Source organism: Hemitrygon akajei, chromosome 1 (assembly GCF_048418815.1).
Source record: "Hemitrygon akajei chromosome 1, sHemAka1.3, whole genome shotgun sequence".
Taxonomy (NCBI): Eukaryota; Metazoa; Chordata; class Chondrichthyes; order Myliobatiformes; family Dasyatidae; genus Hemitrygon; species Hemitrygon akajei.
The window spans coordinates 87,046,727-87,068,687 of record NC_133124.1 but is presented as its reverse complement, the minus strand read 5'-3'; the positions used below and the strand labels follow the sequence as shown (position 1 = coordinate 87,068,687).

The 21,961-nt window shown below is 41.9% G+C and overlaps 1 protein-coding gene across 6 annotated transcripts in view; it reads right to left on the bottom strand.

The window, feature by feature from the left end:
• The window catches only part of acss2l (acyl-CoA synthetase short chain family member 2 like), a 153,248-nt gene that overhangs the window by 55,174 nt on the left and 76,113 nt on the right, over nt 1-21,961 (bottom strand). For 3 of the 6 annotated variants that reach the window (XR_012099101.1, XM_073047380.1, XM_073047389.1), the window contains exon 1: nt 1,209-1,338. The exons of the other annotated variants lie outside the window; for them this stretch is intronic. Coding sequence is in view for 2 of the 3 variants with exons in the window: in XM_073047380.1 (XP_072903481.1) it covers nt 1,209-1,338 (130 nt within the window). In the remaining variant the exon portion in view is untranslated. Of the gene's footprint in view, nt 1-1,208; nt 1,339-21,961 lie in introns of those variants that run through there. 6 annotated transcript variants of the gene reach the window in all.

Here is a 21,961-nt window from a genome sequence, read left to right as displayed (position 1 = left end):
GATTTTGCATGTTGTCCCCGTGGTTGCATGGGTTTCTTCCAGATGCGTTGCTTTCCTCCCACAGTCCGAAGATGTACAGATAAGTAGGTTAATTGGTAGTTGTAAATTTGCCTGTGATTAGACGAGTGCTAAAATAGGCTGGTTGCTTGCGTTGCGTCTCTTTGCACTGGAAGGGCCTGCTCTGGACAGCATCTCTAAGTAAAAGTAATGAGGTTTTTTTTTGGTTAGTAATGAACATTTAGTTTAGTTGTTACAGTGTACTGAAGGTTCACTGGACTGATTCCTGGGAGAGCAGATCCTCTTCTGAGTAGGCTGATGGTCTGTCCATTACATTTTTGAAGACTGAACTCATTGATACCAGATAAAGATAAAGAGACTTCAAGTACTGAAACCTGGAGCAACAGACAGTCTGCTGGAAGATCTCAGCCGGTCAACCTGCAATGCTGGGGAAGAATTGTTGATGTTTCAGCTCAAAATCCTTCATCAGAACTAGGAGCGGACTCAGCAATTCCATTCCCCCCACCCCCTTAAGGGATGCTGCTCACCCACAGTTTATCCAACAGGTTGTTGCTCCAGATAAAGGGCAGATTTGGGGAGGTCGCTGTCATCTGACTGAGGAGTCTCCATCCAGGGACCCATATACCAGGCTCACCGCTTAGGACTGAAATGATGACAAAGTGTTCCATTCAGAGGATTGTGAATTTTCATCATTCCCTCTCCTGCACTGCTGTCGAGGCTCTGTCACTGGAACATCTATCGATACATTTCTAGATATTAACGAAGTTAGAGGAATGGACGATGCGGTAAACTGATGGAGAGGTTAAGGACTAGCACCGATCTTGTCGCCGGGCTCCAGGAGCCGAATAACATTCTGCTCTTTATTTTTCTCATTTTCCTATGCCGTCGATTGAAAAGAACAGCGATTAGGAAAAAAACTTCGAAATATTGGAGAATTTGCTTTGCTATGCTAACCAACAAAAAAAAATCGATTGTAAGAGATAGGATTCTATGAAGTGCTATCCGCACTGTGAACTAAGTTTGCCGATTTAGCCGTGTAACAAATCAGAAAATCAAGGACACAAATTGAAACAGCCTCACCTGGAAACTCCGCGATAGTGCAGTGTGACAGAGACATACACACCCGAAATGTAAAGAGAAGTACCTACGCACCATTGGATTTCTTCACTCGTTTCCTCAATATACTCTACCTTCTGGGTTTTCAACTGATTTTTTGTGCATCCGTTTGTACGTTTCGATGTCTGGTATATGAGCTTTCGGAAGGAGCCACTGGTCGGGGTGATAAAGTATCTCATTTCTTGAAACTCTTTCAGAGGTCATTGTTGGGGGAAGCGCTCCAGTTAGACTGGACTCGGCTCCTTGGAGAATTGACCCTTAGCACGGCTGGAAACGACCTCCTTCAAACTCCTCCCCTCCAATCCTGTACTGTCAGTCGACTAGAACGTTTACCTCACAAGAGCAACCGGCGAGTGTGCAAACAATGGTAAACGTCCGGCAAGTGAGAGGTTTTAGTGGAACTCTCAACGTTGGTAAATACAAATTCTGAACGTTCTTCTTCACTTTCTCTTTGCATTGGCTACGCACTTTCCCGGGAGCACTAATGCCCTGCCCCAGTTTCAAACTAACAGATAGAATAAAAAATAGAAGATTCTAGACAAGGCAGCATCTGTACCAAAACAGTAGTTAACGCTTCTTTCAGGTTAATGGTTTGGAAACGGTATAAGTTGCAAAGAAAAGGAAGGTTGGAGTGGATAGTGAGAATGTCTTAGCCCAAGGGTTGAGCTGTTGAAGAGCACCACAGAACGCGCATACTCTTCCTATTGAGTGGATGCAAGGGAAACAGGAACAAAATCACATTGTGCCATTGATATGTCAGTGGGAAATGATAATCTCTTCAGACAGTTTTCATTGTTCCTTTGAGCGCAGGAGGCCGTTCAGCCCATCACACTGATGTCTTCTCTCAGATGGATCCCATTAATCATTCCACCATTTACAACCTAGAACATTCCAGCACATGAATAGATCCTTCAGCCCACAATGACGCCAATTTAAACTGTACTTCTGCCTGTACTTGGTCTATAACTGTCAATTCCCTTCCATTTCATATGCTTGTCTAAATGCTTCCTGAACATTCCTGTTGTATCTTCTCCCATCACTTCTCCTGCAATACATTCCCAATACCTCTGTGTCAAATAAATTTAACACAATTTATTTTCTCAAAAGATTGGGGCACTAGTGAAATGTGGTCAGACACATCGGTGGTCTGACCAATATTATTGTATTTGAAGACCCCTGTAATAATGTTATTCAGACCTCTAATGTGCTAATAGAATGGTTCTTCAGACTGGTATCCTCTACATACGCTTTCCTGAATATTCCAGAGAAGGACTCCCAATTTATGGGAGACAAATGCTTTTTGAGCTGAACTTGTATTCAATACCATTGACATCCAAAAGAATAACTTCCACCCTTTAAGAATAATGTCCATGAAACAGCATTTGCTGCCTTCGCAGCATATAAGATAAATAAACTTCCAGCCGGGTACAGGTATCCATTTTAACCATCGTTTCAATGACAAACTCTGCCATCTTCATCAGGGATGATGCCTGGGCATGTCTTGTCAGGTGGTATTTATACCCCTGTCATCCATCCCTCCTGATTGGTTAGTCCTTGTCCAATCAGGTTTTTGCTGTCCCACCTTATTTACAATTGAATTCAAGTTCTTACTTAGAGCGGGACCTTCATCTTTGTTAAAATTCTTTTCCTCCAGTTTTATTTCAATGGCTTCCTTCACCAGGCAGACCCAAAAGCCATTGGCATGGCACGGTAGTTTTGTGCTGTCGAAGTCAATCCTATGGCCTTTGCAAATACAATTTTCTACCACCAATTTCTCCAGTCTGGCTGATATACACTACTCTGCTTTCACAGGGAATCCTGTAACCACCACTCATCCTGAGTCTCAGGTCATCTTTGACCTGCATAAACTGAGAATTGAGCTTCCTTACGGGTTTGTGGATGACACTAATCTGGTATTTCTTCAGGATTCTGGCAGCCCTTCCAGAAACCATGGAAATACAGGGAAGACAGGTGGTAGCAACATGATCCTCCTCATTGTTAGGTTTCCTGGTCTTTCCATCAGCCCAAGGTAGTGGCTAATAGTCTTATTTCCTCGGGGAGACTGTTGGGTCTGAAATAGTTTTTGCACAGTTAATCAAAGTAGAAAGAACTACTACTGTGTGATGTGGAGGTGTGATGGTGGCAGTTATTGGTGAAGTATAAATCTGTGTGAGTGGGTTTCCAATTGATGCCATGTCCAGTTTCCGCCAGGATCCTGAAGAAATACCAGATTAATACCATCCTCAAACCCATAAGAAAGCCCAAGTCTCAGTTTATGCAGGTCAAAGGTGACCTGGGACTCAAGACAGTTGGCACTTACAGAACTCGCTGTGAATGCAGAGCAACATACATCAGCCAGACAGGACACACGGTGGAAACCCGCATCAAGGAACACAGGAGGTGTGTCCGTCTGGGTTACTTGGAGAAATCGGCAGTAGCAGAACATTGCATTTGCAATGACCACAGGATTGACTTTAACAGCACAAAACTACTGTTCTGCGCCAACGGCTTTTGGGACAACCTGGTGAAGGAAGCGATTGTGATAAAACCAAGGGAAAAATTTTAACAATGACAAAGCTCTCACTCTACATAAGAACTGGAATTCAATTGTAAGCAAGGTGGGAGAGTGGAAACCTGATTGGATGAGGACTAGCCAGTCAGGAGGATGGACGACAGGAGTAGAAATACCACCAGATTAGACGTGCCCAGACATCATCCCCGATGAAGGTGGCAGAGTTTGTCACTGAAATCTGTACCCGGCTGGAAGCCCAAGAAGTTTCCACGTCTAACATGAAAACATCAGGAGCCTTGAGCCCTGGTTAAACCACACTTGGAATATTGTTCTCGGTTCTGATCGGCTCATAAAAAAGATGTAGAAGCTTCAGAGAGGGTGCAGTGGAGATTTAGCAGGATGCTGCCTGGATTAAAGAGCACGTCTTATGAGGATAGATCGAACAAGCTGGGGCTTTTCTCTAAGGAGGATGAGAACTGACTTGATAGAAGTGTACAGATGACGAGACATGGATCAGGTGGATAGCCAGAGACATTTCCCAGGTTAGAAATGGCTAATACTAGGGTGGTGTGGCATAATATAGGGGGAATGTCAGAGGTAAGTCCTTTACATGGAGACTGGTGAGTGCAAGCAAATGCCCTGCTCGGCATGTTGGTAGAGGCAAGTCATTTATGAAAATCGTAGATAGGGACAAGGATGGTAAAAGAAAATGATGGATTATGTGGGAGGGAAGGGTTAGGTTGATCTTAGAGTAGGTTAAAAGGTCAGCACAACATTGTGGGCCAGTAGTGTTCTATGTTCTTTGTTCTAACAGTAATAGTATAAATTGTCATAAAAAATACAGAACCTTGGCAAGTTTATGAACTTGTATCTGGCAAAAAGTATAAGTTTTATCAGCTGTTTTAATTCATTATTGACATTATATCATTATAGCACTATGTAACATAGTAATATCAACATCTTTAACATTATAACTTTATAATTTCTGCTGTCATGATTAAAATTGTAATTAATTGTGCAATTATGTAAGAAATTGTCATCAGCTAATTGCAGACTTGACCACATTGTAATGCTATGAGAGAACAGCATGAAAGGAAAATAAAAATTTATCTTTGAGAGAGGAGATTTAGGGAGTATCTGGGAGAGTGAAGGGTATTTAGAGAAAGGAGTGATAGAGATTGGGAAGCAATTGGTGTGCAAGAGGAGGAACTGGGAGACTGGAGAGGGGGAGTAGGAATAGAAGGAACAGGGATGGGTTAGAGAGAAAGAAAGGGGAGAAGTGAGTCAGAGAGAGGTATGGGCAGTAAAGAGAGCATTAGAGGGGGTGTTGATGAGCAGAGAAGACTGAGGGAGGGAGGGAGGAAAGAAAGAGAGCAGGGTGTGGTTACTGACCCAAGTCAGCGGCATGAGAACATGGCACTGGCTTTCAATGAAAGTCTGATCTCCATGTCTTGGAAGGGTCAAGCCTTTAATTTCATATCCCCCTTCCTCTGTAAAGGAAAGGGAGAAATCAACCTCACTAATAGCTGCAGAGAGCTCAGAAAGAATGAGGGGGGCAGCACCCCGATGTCATAGTCACATGGAGTGCCCATTGTCATTTTCAGAAGAGCTGATAGATCAAAAGCATTGATTTGGTGAGATTTTAATAAAGAATTCCAAAAGGAAAAACCAGAATTCCATAGTATTCCAGTCCCTCTTCGCAGCCGTGGCTATCAAGGTAGGTAAGAAACTGTGTACCCTGTAGTAAATGACTTAACTCCTGACACCCCCAAAGACTTGCCACCATCTACAAGACACAAGTCAGGAATATGGTGAAATACTTGCCTGGATAAGAAATTGGCACAAGCAATAGGGAATTGGTTTATTATTGTTATATGTACTGAGAAGGGATTCATTTGCATGCTATGCAGACAAATCATTCCATTCTGATGCGGTTCAAAAAGGGAAACAAAATAGAATGTGGATCATAATGTTAAACTTACAGAGAAAGCGCAGTACAGGAAGACAAACAAATCGCAAGGACCATGATGAAGTAAACTGAGTGATCAAGAGCCTATTGTATAAAAGGTCCATTCAAGAGTCTCATAAGTGCAAGACAGAAGCTGTCCTTTTGTATCTTCCCAATGGGAGGGGGAAGAGACCAGTACCAACAACTGTCCAGGATGTTCACTCATCCCACCCCTGGTGACTGTGCATGCCATCTACAAACTGCCTGCAGTTACTAAGACAATATTTGTAGAACCCACAAATTTCCAACCGCACCATTTTCAGGTGCTTGGGAACACTGCCACCTGCAGGTTTCCTCCCTTATTACACACTGTCCTGACTTGTACATGTACTGTAAGTTCAAAGTTCAAAGTACATTTATTATTGAAGTACCTATACTATATACACCCTGTCCTCATTATATGTGTCTTCAGACAATGCAGATTCACAATTATGCGAGGAACCTATTTCTACCAACGTCTCTTTATATGCGTCCAAAACTCACAGTTATGTGAGGAGCACTGCACGCCTCACAGTCTCACTGTGGGGATGAGAAGCACCACTTTCCCGCCAATACAAGTCAGGTGCGCGCCTCACATTCTCACTCCCGCCAGTCTCGCATTGGTTTTGGCCAGGTGTGGATGTGCGATCTTGCACTCTTAAACTTGCGTCCTGACGAAGGGTCTTGGCCCGAAACGTCGACAGTACTTCTCCCTATAGATGCTGCTTGGCCTGCTGTGTTCCACCAGCATTTTGTGTGTGTTGTTTGAATTTCCAGCATCTGCAGATTTCCTCGTGCTCTTAAACTTTTGTTGGTTTTACCTACAGTGCAGTGATTTTGTGCTTGAAATATTTAACTATGCCTCCTAAGCGTCTGATGTCAATTCCTGGGTCATCAGCCAAGCGGCAGAGAACTGCTTTAACACTTGAAAAAAAGTTGGAAATTATAAACAGGGTGGCGTTAGGTGAAAGTAACACAGTTCTGGGACACTACTGCCAGGAAAAGAAACTTGCCTTTGAAGTTCTTTTGTTGCTTGACAATGCACCAGCCCATCCTAAACATTTGAACAGCATTCATCTTAACATAACAGTGCATTTCCTGCCGCCTAACATAACAGTGCATTTCCTGCCACCTAACACAACATTTCTGATTCAACCACTCGACCAAGGTGTGATCTACATTCAAGGCATATTTTTTACAGTGAACTATCTCTCAGATGCTGCAAGGAACAGATCAATTTTGAAAATCTCCGGAGTTTACCAACGGTGAGGAAATGGTGGAAGACGGAACACTTGGCGCAAATGGTGATGGACATGGACCCAAGTTTAGAACGGAGTCATCATTTCAGTCGTTCCCTGCTGTCAACCATTCTTCCCTACAAGCAAATTTATGCTGAAAAACAAAATGCTGCCAAGCGAACAACCCTCACCACTTTCTTCAAACCTGTGTCATCTCCTGCTGCCGGCAGTTCTGTGAGTCTTCCTTCACCCCTTGCTGTGCTTGATGTGATCCTGACAACCACAACCATCCACCTTATCCATGTAAAGCTTCCCGACACCACAACAACCTCTCATCTCCCGGAGCGAACACACCTGCCATTGTTGGTGAGTACTGTACACCCTAGTATGTTAACTTTCTATGATTTATTACGTTGAATATTACCATAAATTGATGAAGTATAATACGAATATTGCCTTGTGGTACTGCTTTTTTGTTGTAATGTGAATAAATTACAGATAAAGCATATTTAGGAAGCCCTCTGCAACGCATCCCTATTTTCTCCATTTAAATAATTATTCACACTATGAGTTTTCATACTATGTGTCGACTGCAAGGAACGTATCCCCCGCATATAACGAGGATAGTGTGTACAACCCTGAGGTTTGTCTCCTTACAGGCAGCACCAAAACAAAGAAACCTAATGGAACCCATTTTAACAAAGACTGTCAAACACCCAATGTGTGGAAAAAAAATTGTTCAAACAACTAAAGCAAACAACTGAAATTCACAAAAGCGAGTCCACAGACTCGAAGCCAGTCATTGCGGCAGCTGAGCCAGTAGCCCATTAGCTGCAAGTCACAGTCTCAGTTCAACGCAAAGACAAGTAAACCTCACAGAGCAGTAAGCTAACCAGTCCACCCCTTGTTTCTGGCCCCATCACCCTGATTCTTTCGATCTGGCTTGGCGCTTAAGTTGATCAAACCTTGCGTTGCTCCTTGATCTTGGACCCGGATCCTGCTGCTACAATGTGCTCTCAGGCTTGGGCCCATACCACAGCTTTCCAATCCAGACCAGCACTTAAATTGATCAAACCTCCAGTCTTTCCTCGCTCTCAGGCCCAAACCACAAAAACCATAAAACATTGGAGGAGAAATATACCATTCAGCTCAACCAGTCTGCTCCATCATTCCATCATGGCTGATTTATTATCTGATTCTCCTGCCACAGAACTCCTGTGTTTCCCCGTAACCTTCCCACCAGAGTCAGTGTTTTGCTGCATGGGGGAAGTTTAAACCAGAGTTACAGGAGGGAGGGAACCACAGCACCAGAACAGATGGTGAAGTGGTGTAGAGAATGATGTTGTTAAGCCTACATACAAAGTCATGAATCAAAAGGTTGAGCATGGTGGATCTAATGTTCTGAGTTGTGTATATTCCAATGCAAGGAAAGACGGATGAGCTTTGGGCATGGATCAGCATGAGGGATTATGACATTGTAGCTATGAGTGAAACTTGATTGCAGGAGGAGCAGGACTGGTAGCTCAATATTCAGAGGTTGTGTTGCTTTAGGAGTGATAGGGTGGAATTACTAGTCAGGGAAAATTTCACAGCAGTGCTCAGTCACAACTGGAGAGCTCAGCCAGTGAGGCTTTATGGGTAGAACTGAGGAATAAGAAAGGTATAACCAAGTAACTGTGATTATATTATAGACCACCAAATGGGATTTAGAGGACTGTCGCAAGGAACATAAGGTTGTGATAGTGAGTAATTTTAACTTTCCACATATTAACTGGGATGTCCATGCTGTAAAAGGGCTGGATGGAAAAGTGTTTCAAAGTTCAAAGTAAATTTATTATCGAAGTGTATATATATCACCATATATAACCCTCAGATATGTTTTCTTGCAGGCATACTCAATAAATCCACAGAATAATAACTATAAAAGAATCAATGAAAGACAACACCAACTTGGGCATTCAACCACTGTGCAAATACAAAAAGAAAGAAATAATAATAAATAAATAAGCAATAAAAGTCGAGAACATGAGATGAAGAGTCCTTGAAAGTGAATTCTTAGGTTGTAGGAACATTTCAATGATGGGGCAAGTGAAGTTAAATGAAGTTATCCATTTGGTTCAAGAGTCTGTTGGTTCAGGGACAATAACTGTTCCTGATCCTGGTAGTGTGAGTCCTAAGGTTCTTGTACCTTCTTCTTGATGGCAGTACTGAGAAGAGAGCATGTCCTGCATTGGTGGAGGTCCCTGCTTTCCTACAACAGCATTTCATGTAGATATGCACAATGGTGGGGAGGGCTTTATCCATGATGGACTGGGCCGTATCCACTATTGTTGGTATTTCCATACCAAGCTGTGATGTAGCCAGTCAATATACTCTCCACTACACATCTGTAGAATTCAAATGGGTTCAGGAAAGTTTCCTTAATAAGTACATAGAAGTCCCAACTAGATAGATTGCAATACTAGATCTTCTATTAGGGAATGAGACAGGGCAGATAACAGAAGTTGGTGTGGGAGAAAACATTGCATCTAATGATCATAATGGCATTAGTTTCAATCTAATTATGGACCTTGGGTTGAGATTCTAAATTGGAGAAAGACCAATTCTGATAGTATCAGAAAGGATCTGGCAAGTGTGGATTTGAACAAGTTGTTTTTGGGCAAAGATGTGCTTGGTAAGTGAGAGGACTTCAAAAGTGAAATTTTGAGAGTATAGAGCTTCCATGTTCCTGTCAGAATAAAAGGCAAGGAGGACAGGTTTAGGTTTTTCAAGAGATATCGCAGCCCTGGTTAAGAAAAAGAAGGAAGTGCATAGCAGGTATAGGCAGCTGGGAACAAATGAGGTACTTGAGGAGTAGAATAAATGCAAGTGAACACTTAAGAATGAGATCAGGAAGTCTAAAAGAAGGCATGAGGTTGCTCTAGCAGACAAGATGAAGAATAATCCTCAGGACTTCTACAGATATATTAAGGGCAGAAATATAGCAAGGAACAAAATTGGCCCTCTGGAAGGTGTGTGGTACAGAAAGAGATGGGGGAGATCTAAAAGGATTTAGCCAGAGAGTGGTGAATCTATGGAATTGTTTGCCACAGGCAGCTGTGGAGACCAAGTCTTTATTTATATTTAAGGCAGAGGTTGATAGATTCTTGACTGGTTAGGTCATGATGTGATACAGGGAGAAGGAAGGAGATTGGGGCTAAGAGGAAAATTGGATCAGTCATGATGAGCTGGCAGAGCAGAGTCAATGGGCTAAATGATCTAATTATGCTCCTATATCTTATGGTATTATGGTCTTATGGATTTTTGTATCTTTATTTAGTCGGCAGACAGGCACAGAGTCTATAGATGTTAGGCAAAGCAGCACCAAGGTCATGGATCCTATACAGGTTACAGAGAGAATGCTGTTTGCTATCTTGAGGCAAATTAAAGTGGATAAATCCCCAGGGTGTGACAAGGTGTTCCCTCAGACTCTGTGGCAGGTTAGTGCAGGAATTGCAGGGGCCCTAGCAGAAATATATAAATCATTGTTAATTACAGGTGAGGTACTGGAGGATTGGAGGGGAGCTAATGTTGTTTAAAAAAGGCTCTAAGGATAAACAAACAAATTATAGACTAGTGAGCCTAACATCAGTATTGGGAAATATATTGGAAGGTATATGTAAGTATTTAAATAGACAAGGACTCATTAGGGGTAGTCAACATGGCTTTCTGTGTGGTAAGTCATGTCTAAACAATCTTAAAGATTTTTTTGAGAAAATTACCAGGAAAGGTGATGAAGGCAAAGCAGTGGATGTTGTCTACATGGACATTAGCAAGGCATTTGACAAGATCCCACATGGGAAGTTGTTTAAGGAAAGTTCAGTCATTTGGCATCCATGATGAGGTATTATAGTAAATTGGATTAGACATTGGCTCCGTGGGAGAAGCCACAGAGTGGTAGTAGATGGTTGCCTCTCTGACTGGAGGCCTGTGACTTGTGGTGAGCCGCAGGGATATGTGCTGATTCCATTGCTGTTTGTCATCTATATTAATGATCTGGATGATAATATGGTAAACTGTATCAGCAAATTTGCAGATGACATCAAGACTGGAGTGTAGTGGACAGCAAGGAAGATTATCAAAGCTTGCAGCAGAATTTGAACCAGCTGGGCTACAAAATGGCAGACGGAGTTTAATACAGACGTTTGAGGTGTTGCACTCCATCCATTGCTGTTCAGCTGTCATCCCTGTTCATGCCTTTCCAATCAATTTTGCCAACTCTCCTCACATCTGACTTTAGCTTCTCCCTCTCAAACTGCAGGGTGAGTTCTATCACATTATGATCACTGCCTCCTAAGTGATCCTTTAAGTTCCCTAATGAAATCTGGCTCATTATACAACACCTAATCCAGAATTGCCTTTTCCCTAATGAGCACAACCACAAGCTGTTCTAAAAAGCCATCTTGTAGGCATTCTACAAATCCCCTCTCTTGAGATCCAGCACCAACCTAATTTTCCCAATCTACCTGCATATTGAAATCCCGCATAAATATTGCAACATTGCCCTTTATACGTGCTTTTTCTATCTCCCATTGTAATTTGTATCCCGCATCCAGGCCACAGTTCAGAGCCTGTATATAACTCCCATCAGGGTCCTTTTACTCTTGCAGTACCTTAAGGATTCTACATCTTCTGATCCTATGTCACCTCTTTCAAATCCATGGATTTGATTACATTTTTACCAACAGAGCCAACCCTCCCCTCTACCTACCTGTCTGTCCTTGCAATACAATGTGTATCCTTGGATGTTAAACTCCCAGGTGTAATCTTCTTTCAGCCACAATTCAGTGATGTCCTCTGTGTCATACCTGCCAATCTCTAACTGTGCTACAAGATCATCTACTCTATTCTGTATACTCTATGCATTCAAATACAGTATATCTTCAGTACCATTTTTATCACCATTTTTGATGTTGCCTCCATGTTACACTTCAATTAATCTCACTGACTGAAGTTTTGCCCAATCATCAGCTTGTCCTTCCTCACAGTCTCACTACACAGTACATCTACTTAAATACCAGCTGTGCCATCCTCAGCCCCATCACTCCCTGTTCCATCCACTTGCCAAATTAGTTTAAACCCTCCTCTGAAGCTCTGCAAACCTCCCCGCAAGGACATTGACCTCCCTCAGGTTTGGGTCCAACTCATTCCTTTCCCACAGGTCATACTTTTCCCATAAGAGATCCCAATGATCCAGAAATCTGAAAGCCTGCCCCTGCACCAATTCCTCAGCCACACATTCATCTACCAAATCATCCCATACCCTCACTGGCGCATTATAACAACAAGCATTCCAGAGATTACTACCCTTGAAGTCCTTTTCACCTAACTCCTTATATTCTCTCATCAAGACCTCTTCCTTTTTCCTACCTTTGTTATTGGTACCAACATGTACCATGACTTCTGGCTGCTCATACCACCCCTTTAGAATGCTGTGGATCTGATGTGAGACATCCCTGATCCCTGGCAGGAGGCAACGTACCAGCCTGATGTCTCTTTCATGTCTATAGGATCTCATGTCTGCTCCTCAACTATGGAATCCCCTATCATTACTGTTCTCCTCTTCTCCCTTCTCTTCTGAGCCACAGAGACAGACTCAGTGTGAGAGACCCAGTTGCTTCTGCTTCTTCTGGTAGTTTATACCCCACAACAGTATCCAAAGTGTTATACTTGTTCTTGAGGGGAAAAGCCACAGGATTACTCTGCACTGGCTGCCTATTCCCTTTCCCTCTCCTGACAGTCACCCAGTTACGTGCCTCCTGCAACTTAGGGATGACTACCTCCCTATAGACCCTGTCTTTCACCTCCTCCCATGTGAGTCAAAGGTCATTTTGCTGCAACTCCAGTTCCTTAAAACGATCGCTGAGGAGCTGCAGCTCAATGTACTTCATACAGATGTAGTTATCATGAAGTCTGGAGATCTCCCAGAGTTCCCACTTCTCACACAAAAAACATGCCACTAACCCTGGACCCATTTTCACCATATTAGCTACAGTATATATTAATAGACAAAGAAAGAGAAAAAAAATTCTAGAAGCTTACTCTGAGCCTGCACCTATTCTCACTGAAGCCTGTTGAACCAAACCCTGATCACTCTAACACTGTCCTCTCCAACAATATCCACTTCTACAATGGCTATTCCACTTACACCTTGCTTCTTTACTTTGGCCCTTGCCAAGTGCCTTGTAAATTGTTATGACTGCAGCCTGCTGAAAAGTCCTGAAAGGCCCTGAGCTCTTTTTAAACATCATGCCAATTCAGCCAAGCAAGCAATTGCTCACGGTGATTGCAGCCCACTATAAAAGACTTCTGATTGATCATTATTGAGGGGTCTAAACAACATTGCAGGAGTACCCTCAACAGAAGGAAGAAAATGACTCCCTTAAACACCTCCTCAATGGCAATTAGGGATGGGTAATAAATGTCAGTGATGCTAGATCCAGAAAAATCATTGAAGCAAGTGTGCTATGTGTTAGGCCGGTTATTGAATATTTGAGCACCTGAGCTAGAAAAAGACCTTACAGTTATAGAGTCATAGAGTTATACAACATGCAAACAGCATGGCCATCTAAATGCAATAGATTCTGCAGGTGCTGTAAATCTTGAGTAACACACGCAAGTTGCTGGAGCAGCTCAGCAAGTCAGGCAGCATCTGCTTGATGGCTGACTTGCTGAGTCTGTCCAGCATTTTGTGTGTGTTGCCCATCTAACTTGTTTCCATTTCTTTGTATTTGGCCCTGTCCCTCTCAAGGTTTCCTATCCATTCAGCCCAGTCTTGATTATCAATGGTTGTGCATTTTCTATCAAAGTTCAGCAGACTTGGAATTCTCTATTATATTTCACTTGATAATCCATGGAATTTGAGTTTAATTTTTAGGCTTCCAATAATGCCTCAGCAGGGAATAATTAAGGTGGCCTTGAACCAGGAGCAACCTTGAGATATAACTGACCTGTATGACTTTGCAGCAGTGACTATACTCATTGAGGAGTTGGAAGGGCTGCCTTATTGAATTTACGAAGAAAGGCTTTTTCAATTTTTCAAAAGCAAATTTGGAATATCAAATGTGTTCTAGTTGGTCCACATAAAATACAAAAGTTATAACACATAGAAGGGAGGGAAAATGGACTGTTACAGCAACAAAGCCTCAAATAGGGCAGTTCCACTGACATCTATTCTTTCAAAGCCAGTCACAGCGCAGTTGGGATAATTATCAAATTGTTTCGGTTACTGCACAATTCAGTAGCATGGAAAGTTGGAAGCAAGGGCCAGGAATGTACAGCTATACACATCATTATTATCCATCCAGAGACAGAGAAGCAGCTTCAGCGGCAGGTTGCTATCGATGCAATGCTCCTCAGACAGGATGAAGAGATCATTACTCCCCAATGCCATTCGGCTTTACAATTCAACCGCCAGGGGTAAGATATGTTAAAGTGAGCTTAAGTTACCATTCAATGTATTTTAGTAAACTATTTAAGAACTTTTTAAAAGCTATTTATTAATGCTTTTTGAGAGGGTGATTTTAGATGCATATCATATTTATACTGAGTTAAGTATTGTATGTAATTAGTTTTGCTACAATAAGTGTATGGGACACTGAAAAAAATGTTGAATTTCCCCATGGGGATGAATAAAGTATCTATCTATCTATCTATCTATCTTATCATACAGAATGATCTGAAAGCCAGCATGCTGGGACTGATTCAATAATAATTATTGTTCTTCATTTAAAAAAAAGATATGCACCAATTAGTTTATGCATTGCAAATTATATGAGAAAATCCTGAGCTAACAGATCTCAACGTAGAGGGGCTCACATGTCAGCTTCTCTGATGTGCAAGGAAGAAAAGAACTCTGCTAATTTTCCAGTCCGGTAATCACACACACACACACACACACACACTCACACACACACACACACACACACACACACACACACACACACACACACACACACACACACACACACACACACACACACACACACACACACACACACACACACACACACACACACACACACAGAAACCCATGGTACTTTATCCCAGAATAAGGGAAGGTCACGCATTACAAGTTATAGCTTATTTAAAAAAATAACAGTTTAGAAGCCTTTAAACTGCATTGATTCATTTGTATGCTGTTTCACACAGTGTAAGACTGTAGCATTGCAGTTAGTGTAACACTATTCTGGCATCAGCAACCTGGGTTCAATTTCATCGCTGTCTGTAAGGAGTTTGTACATTCTCCCCATGACCATCTGGGTTTTCTCTGGGTGCTCTGGTTTCCTCCCACATTCCAAAGATATTCGGGTTAATAGGTTAATTGGTCACATGGGTGTAATTGGGCAGTGCAAGCTCACTGGGCCAGAAGACCTGTCACTAAATAAAATAATTTTAAAAATCAAGCCTTCCAGTTATTTAATCTGCATTTCCAATTTTGTCAATGGAGGGCAGTAGAAACCATTTCCTAATATAAGACAATAAATTCATGCATTCTTCTGCTTGAAAGACCAACAAAATAACTCGTCATTAAAAATACCTCATTCATTTTTTAATTAATCCTTCAAGTTTCAATTTTATGCAAATTTATGCACTTCAATTTGAATAGTTGCTTTTAGAGATTCTTCTTTTTGCAGGTATTTCTTCAGGATGGAAGACAACTAACTTCTATTCTATTTTTTAATGATCTGAGTGATTGATGAGGCTGGTGAGGGAACTTTAGACTTTTCCACAGATGTGGTCCTGAGAATTTTATGAGGTGGTACACTCCTTGCACTGCTCACCGGGGCTCCTAGGTGTTCCCAGTGCATGGTTTCAGGTTCTCATACAATCCCAAAATCTCCTTCTCCATTTTAGTGATCCCGAGGAGTCACTGGGATTCCAGTTCTTTCCTTATCGATAGGAATGGAATATTCCAGTCAGAGTTCATGACAACAACTCCTTGGGCAGAACAATGAAACATTGGGAGATAAGGGTATAAGGATATGATGCAAATATATCTATTAGCCACTAATGTTGCACTTTACTTTTTGCAAATTTTGTCATTACATGAGCAAGCTTCAGTAACTGAAATGTGTTTCTGAAAAGAGTGCAAATGAAAGAAAACAGCATCAACGTGGCACTTTTCATGACTTTTGGGTCTCACAGATCCTTGTGACCTAGATACCTGGGATTAGTCAATAACTAGAAACCCTACTGGCTTTCACATTGACACGCTTCCTCCCACCCCACTTCCCTACTTACTCTAAGGCCTCAATTCCATTCTCTGTTTCTCCATCTCCACATCTCTGATGATGAAGTTTTCTATGCCACTGTCTTAAAGATGTCTTCATGTTTTCCTGTCTAGAATGGCAGAGCTCTCAAGCACTTTTCTACTAGCTGCCTTTCCACTCTCTGTCCCTCTTCTCCTAGACAGAAGAAGGTTAAAGTTCCCCTTGATCTCATCTTCCACCCCACCATGTTCCACAATCAATAGATTATCATCCATTATTTCCACCATCATCAATGGGAGACCCACAGTTAGACCCATTTCCCTCCTCTTCTATTTCAGTATTCTGTAAAGAACATCCCATTGTGATTCCATGGTCCACATTTACATCTCCATCAGCTATTCCAATTTTCCTGGCACTTTTTCATGTAACCACCACCTGCTTTTTCACTTCTCCTCATCCTGCTATCCAGGGATGAAAATTGTTCTTCCAAGTGTAATGCCATGGTTAAGATTTCAACTGCTATGTTGTGAGGTATTCTATTTTAGCAGTTTTCTGTAAAAGCCGAATCTTCTGCTGGTAAGAATGTTTTGGTTTCAGCTTAGGGTTGTCCAACTTAGCAATGTTGAGTCAGCCACCAGGAGTGGGATGGCCAGGAAACATGCCTGGAGGATCCCATCCAAAGGAGAGACTCTATCATAAGGAGAGCTTTGCGAGCCAGAGGATTCCAAGAGGGGAAGTTCTACCTGTGATTGGTGATGAGAATTCAGCACCACAGGTAAAGCTACTCCCAGCTACTACAGAAACGAGCTCCAATGTTTATGTGCATAATTAGGCTGGGTTAACTGAAATGAGATCTTTTATCTTTCTTTTTATTTCTCTGTTAACTGTTTAATAAAGTTGAAAATTGGTAAATATACTTTTTAACTATTTTAGCTGTGTACAATCTGTCATTTCTGGGCACCAATAACCATGTATGGACAGAATTTACACAACATTCACTCAAATCGAGGTTCCTTTAATTGGAACATCTCAATGTTCCTGTTTGGTTGAACCCCAAATCATATCGACCCTAGATGTATATTGCTTGTGAAAGGTGGGCTTCGCACTGCTGAGTCACGTGGCTATTAGCAGAGTCAGTTAGCGAGCCAATTTGGTGTATGAGCCCCAGTCTGAGGGATACACTAGTGAAGTATCGATTCATTTCCATTTCTTTCAATTTAATGTATTGTGATGAATGCAGAATTTATTCTCCGCTACAAAGAAGAAACCAATTGCCAATTAAATGACTGCCCTGTGTATATCACTTTATTCCAGTTTTTGAACAGCGGCCAATCAGCGTATGGGATTGATTGTAAAGAAAAAATTTAAATAAGGCAGAGGCAAGCAGAGTGGCCATCATTGAAGTGGACAGAGTTAAAGTGGAGATTTTGAGGCTTTAGCTCCTTGAGGCTTCAGCAGGAAGAGTCAGAGAAAGCAAAACAGCTGTAGGTAGATTCTTTCTTCCCCATGGTTTATTGCTTTTCCTTCTTTATATTTGCTCAGCTAGGACAGTAGAGATAACAGGCTGGATAGTGGAATGCTCCTCATGCAGGACATGTGATGGCAGGGAGACCTCTAGTGTCCTTGATGACTTCACCTGGAAGAAGAATACCCAATTGCAGCTTCTATCACCCCACGTTAAGGAGCTGGAGATGGAACTGGATGAACTCTGAAACATTCGGGAGGCTGGGGGGAGGCGGTGAAGACAGGACATATAAAGAGATAGTTACACCCAAGAATACAGTATATGTAACTGGGCAACAGTCAGAAAGGGGAAAGGGGTTAAACAGTCAGGGTAGAGTATCCCTGAGGCCATCCCCCTCAGCAACAGGTATAGCATTTTAGATACTGTTGGGGGAGATGACCTCCCAGAGGAAAGTCACAGTGATCAGGTCTCCGGCACTGAGACTGGCTCTGTGACTCAGAAAGAGAGGGTGAAGAGGCAAGTTGTGGTGGCAGGGGATTAGTTAGGGGAACAGAAAGAAGGTTCTGTGGATGAGACTGAGATACCTGGATGGTATGTTGTCTCCTGGGTGCCATGGTCTAGAACATCTCAGATCGAGTCCTCGGCATTCTTGAGTGAGAGGGGACCAGCCAGGGGTCGTGGTCCATGTAGAGTTATGACGAGAGACGAGGCTCTGCAAAGAGAGTTCAGGGAATTAGGTGCTAAGTTAAAGGGCAGGACCTGCAGGGTTGTGATCTCAGGACTGCTCCCCATGCCATGTGCTAATGAGACCAGTAATAGGAAGATTATAGAGTTTAACATGTGGCTAAGGAGTTGGTATAGGAGGGAGGGCATCAAATGATTGAATCATTTGGGTCTCTTCCAGGGAAGGTACAACCTGTACAGAAGAGATGGTTCGTACCTGAACTGGAAGAGGACTAATATCCTAGTGGGAAGGTTTGCTAGTGCAAAACGGTGAGGTTTAAACTAGAGTTGGAGGGGGATGGGAACCAGAGTGCCAGAACAGACAGTAGAGAGGTTGTGGAGACAGTTGTTGTTAAGACATCAGACAAAGTCATGAAGCAACACGTTGAGCATGGTGCGACTAATGTCTGAGCTGTGTATATTTCAATGCAAGTATTGTAGGAAGGGCAGATGAGCTCAGGACCTGGACCAACACCTGGAATTATGATATTGTAGTCATTAGTGAGACTTGATTTTAGGAAGGGCAGGACTGGCAGTTCAGTGTTCTGGGGTTCTGTTGTTTTAGATGCGACAGAGTGGGAGGGATTAAAGGAGGAAGGGTGGTGTTACCTGTCAGGAAAATGTCACAGCAGTGCTCAGACAGGACAGATGGAAAACTCATCTAGTGAGATGTTATGGATGGAACTGAGTAATAAGAAAGGTATGACCTCATTAAGAGGGCTATATTACAGACCACTCAATAGTCCAAGGGATTTAGAGAAACAAATTTGTAGAGAGATCACAGACTTTTGCAAGAAACATAAGGTTGTCATAGTAGGTGATTTTTACTTTCCACATATTGATTGGGACTCCCACACTGTAAAAGGGCTGGATGGGAAAGAGTATCCCATTTTTTCTGCATTCAGAAAAGTTTCCTTAATCAGTACAGGCAAGTCCCAATGAGAAAACGTGATACTTGATCTGCTGTGAGGGAATGAGATATGGCTGGTGACAAAAGTTTTTATAGAGGAACACATGGCGTCTAGTAAGTATGCAGAAAGGTTGATCTTGTCCACAGGTTGAGATTCTGAATTGGAGAAAGGCAAGTTTTGATGTTATCAGAAAGGATCTGGCAAGTGTGGTTTGGGACAGGCTATTCTCTGGCAAAGGTGTACCTGATAAGTGGGAGGCCTTCAAAGATGAAACTTGTAAGAGTACAAAGCTTGTATGTTCCTGTCAGAATAAATGGTAAATATAACAGGTGCAGGGAACCTTGGTTTTCAAAAAATATAGAGGTTCTGGTTAAGGAAAAAAAGGAGGTGCATAGCAGGTATAGTCAGGTAGGAACAAATGAGATACCTATGGAGTATAACAAATGCAAGAGAAAGCTTAAGAAATAAATCTGGAAGGCTAAAAGAAGGCATGAGGTTGCTCTGGCAGACAAGGTGAAGGATTCTACAGCTATGTTAAAAACAAAAGCATTGCAAAATTGGTCTTCTGGAAAATCAGAATGATAATCCACGTGTGGAGCCAAAGAGATGAAGGAGATCTTAAATGAATTTTTTGCATCTGTATGTACTCAGGAGTCGGACACAGAGTTTGTAGAGGTGAGACAAAGCAGCATCAACTTCAGTGACCCTATCCGGATTACAGAGGAGGAGGTGTTTGCTGCCTTGAGGAAAATTAGGGTGGATAAATCCCTACAGTTTATCAAGGTGTTCCCTCAGACCCTGCAGAAATTGCCGGGCCTTAGTAGAGAAATGTAAATCATCCTTAGCGTCAGGTGAAGTATGAGAGGTTTCGAGGATAGCCAATGTTGTTCCGCTGTTTAAAAAAGGCTCTAAAAATAAATTAAGAAATTATAGACTGGTGAGTCTGATATCAGTAGTGGAAAAATTATTGGAAGATATTCTAAGGGTCTAGATATATCAATATTTGGATAGACATGGACTGATTAAGGATAGTCAGCATGTCTTAATGTGTGGTAGGTTGTGTCTAACCAATTTGTAGAGTTTCTCAAGGAAGTTACCAGCAACATGGATGCTGTCTACATGGACTTTACCAAGACATTTGATAAGGTCCCATATGGAAGGTTGGTCAAGAAGGTTCTGTCACTCAGCATTCAAGATGAGGTAGTAAATTGGATTAGACATTGGCTTTGTGGGAGAAGCCAGAGAGTGGTAGTAAATGGTTGCCTCTCTGACAGAGGCCTGTGACTAGTGGAGTGCCATAGGGATCGGTGCTGAGTTTGTTGTTGTTTGTCATCTGTATCAATGATCTGGATGATAATGTAGTTAACTGGATCAACAAATTTGCGGATGATAACGGACAGTGAGGGAGACTTTCAAAATTTGCACTGGGATCTGGACCAGCTGGAAAAGTGGGCTGAAAATGATTGATGGAATTTAATGCAGTAAGCTGTTGCACTTTGGGAGGACCAACCAGGTATGTTTTACACAATGAATGGCAGGGCACTGAGGAGTGTGGTGGAACAAAGAGATCTGGAAGTTCAGGTCCATAATTCATTGAAAGTGGTTTCATAAGTCAATAGGGTTGTAAAAAAAGCTTTTGGCACATTGGCCTTCATAAATCAAAAGTATTGAGTACAGGAGATAGGAAGTTGTATAAGATACAGGTGAGGCCTAATTTGGAGCTTTTGGTGTAGTTTTGGTCATTTACCTACAGGAAAGATGTAAATAAGTTTGAAAGAATACAGAGAAAATTCACAAGAATGTTGTCAGGTTTGGAGAACCTGAGTTATAAAGAAAGACTGAATAGGTTAGGACTTTATTCCTTGGAACACAGAAGATTGAGAGGAGATTTGATAGAGGTATACAAAATTATGAGGGGTGTAGATGGGGCAAATGCAAGCAGGCTTTTTCCATTGGCGTTAAGAGGGACTACAACTAGAGGTCATGGGTTAAGAGTGAAAGGTGAAAAGTTTAAGGGGAACATGAGGGGAAACATCTTCACTCAGCAGATCATGAGAGTGTGGAATGAGCTGTCAGCATAAGCGGTGCTTGATAAGCTAATTGTTAGCTTGACAACTTTGCTCTGCATTCTATCACAGACATTTCTTTATTCTCTACAACACTGGATTTCCCCTGCTTCTCTCTACAACACTGGATTTCCCCTGCTTCTCTCTACAACACTGGATTTCTCATGTTTCCAGTTCTGATGAAAAGTCCTCAACTTGAAATGCCTGCTCTGTTCCTTTCCTCTTTAATGCCACTCGACCTGCTGAGTTCTTCCAAATTTTCAATTTTGTTCTGTAATTTAGACTTCACTGTTTTGAAAGAAAAACAAGCAACCAATCACCATAATCATTTATAGGACAAATGATTGCTTAATTTGTTTATTTTCACAGACACTCATTTTGTATGTTGATCAGGCAGCAAGATGTATTTTCTATCCTTCTTCAAAAAACATTTTTACACACATCCTGAATCTCAAATTCATGCAAACTAATTTCCTTGTCAATGTTGCACTCATCTCGCAGACATACATGTAGTTCTACTTTAGTACATATCCTCAAATCCTGACAAACATCTTCAAACTACAGTATTTTTGTTGCTCAAAGGAGAGAATAACCAGACTTGACAGTAATGAAATAGGAGTGGTCTGGTTCCTATAGTAATATTTGTCAAATAGTTTTTGAATACTTTTAAATCT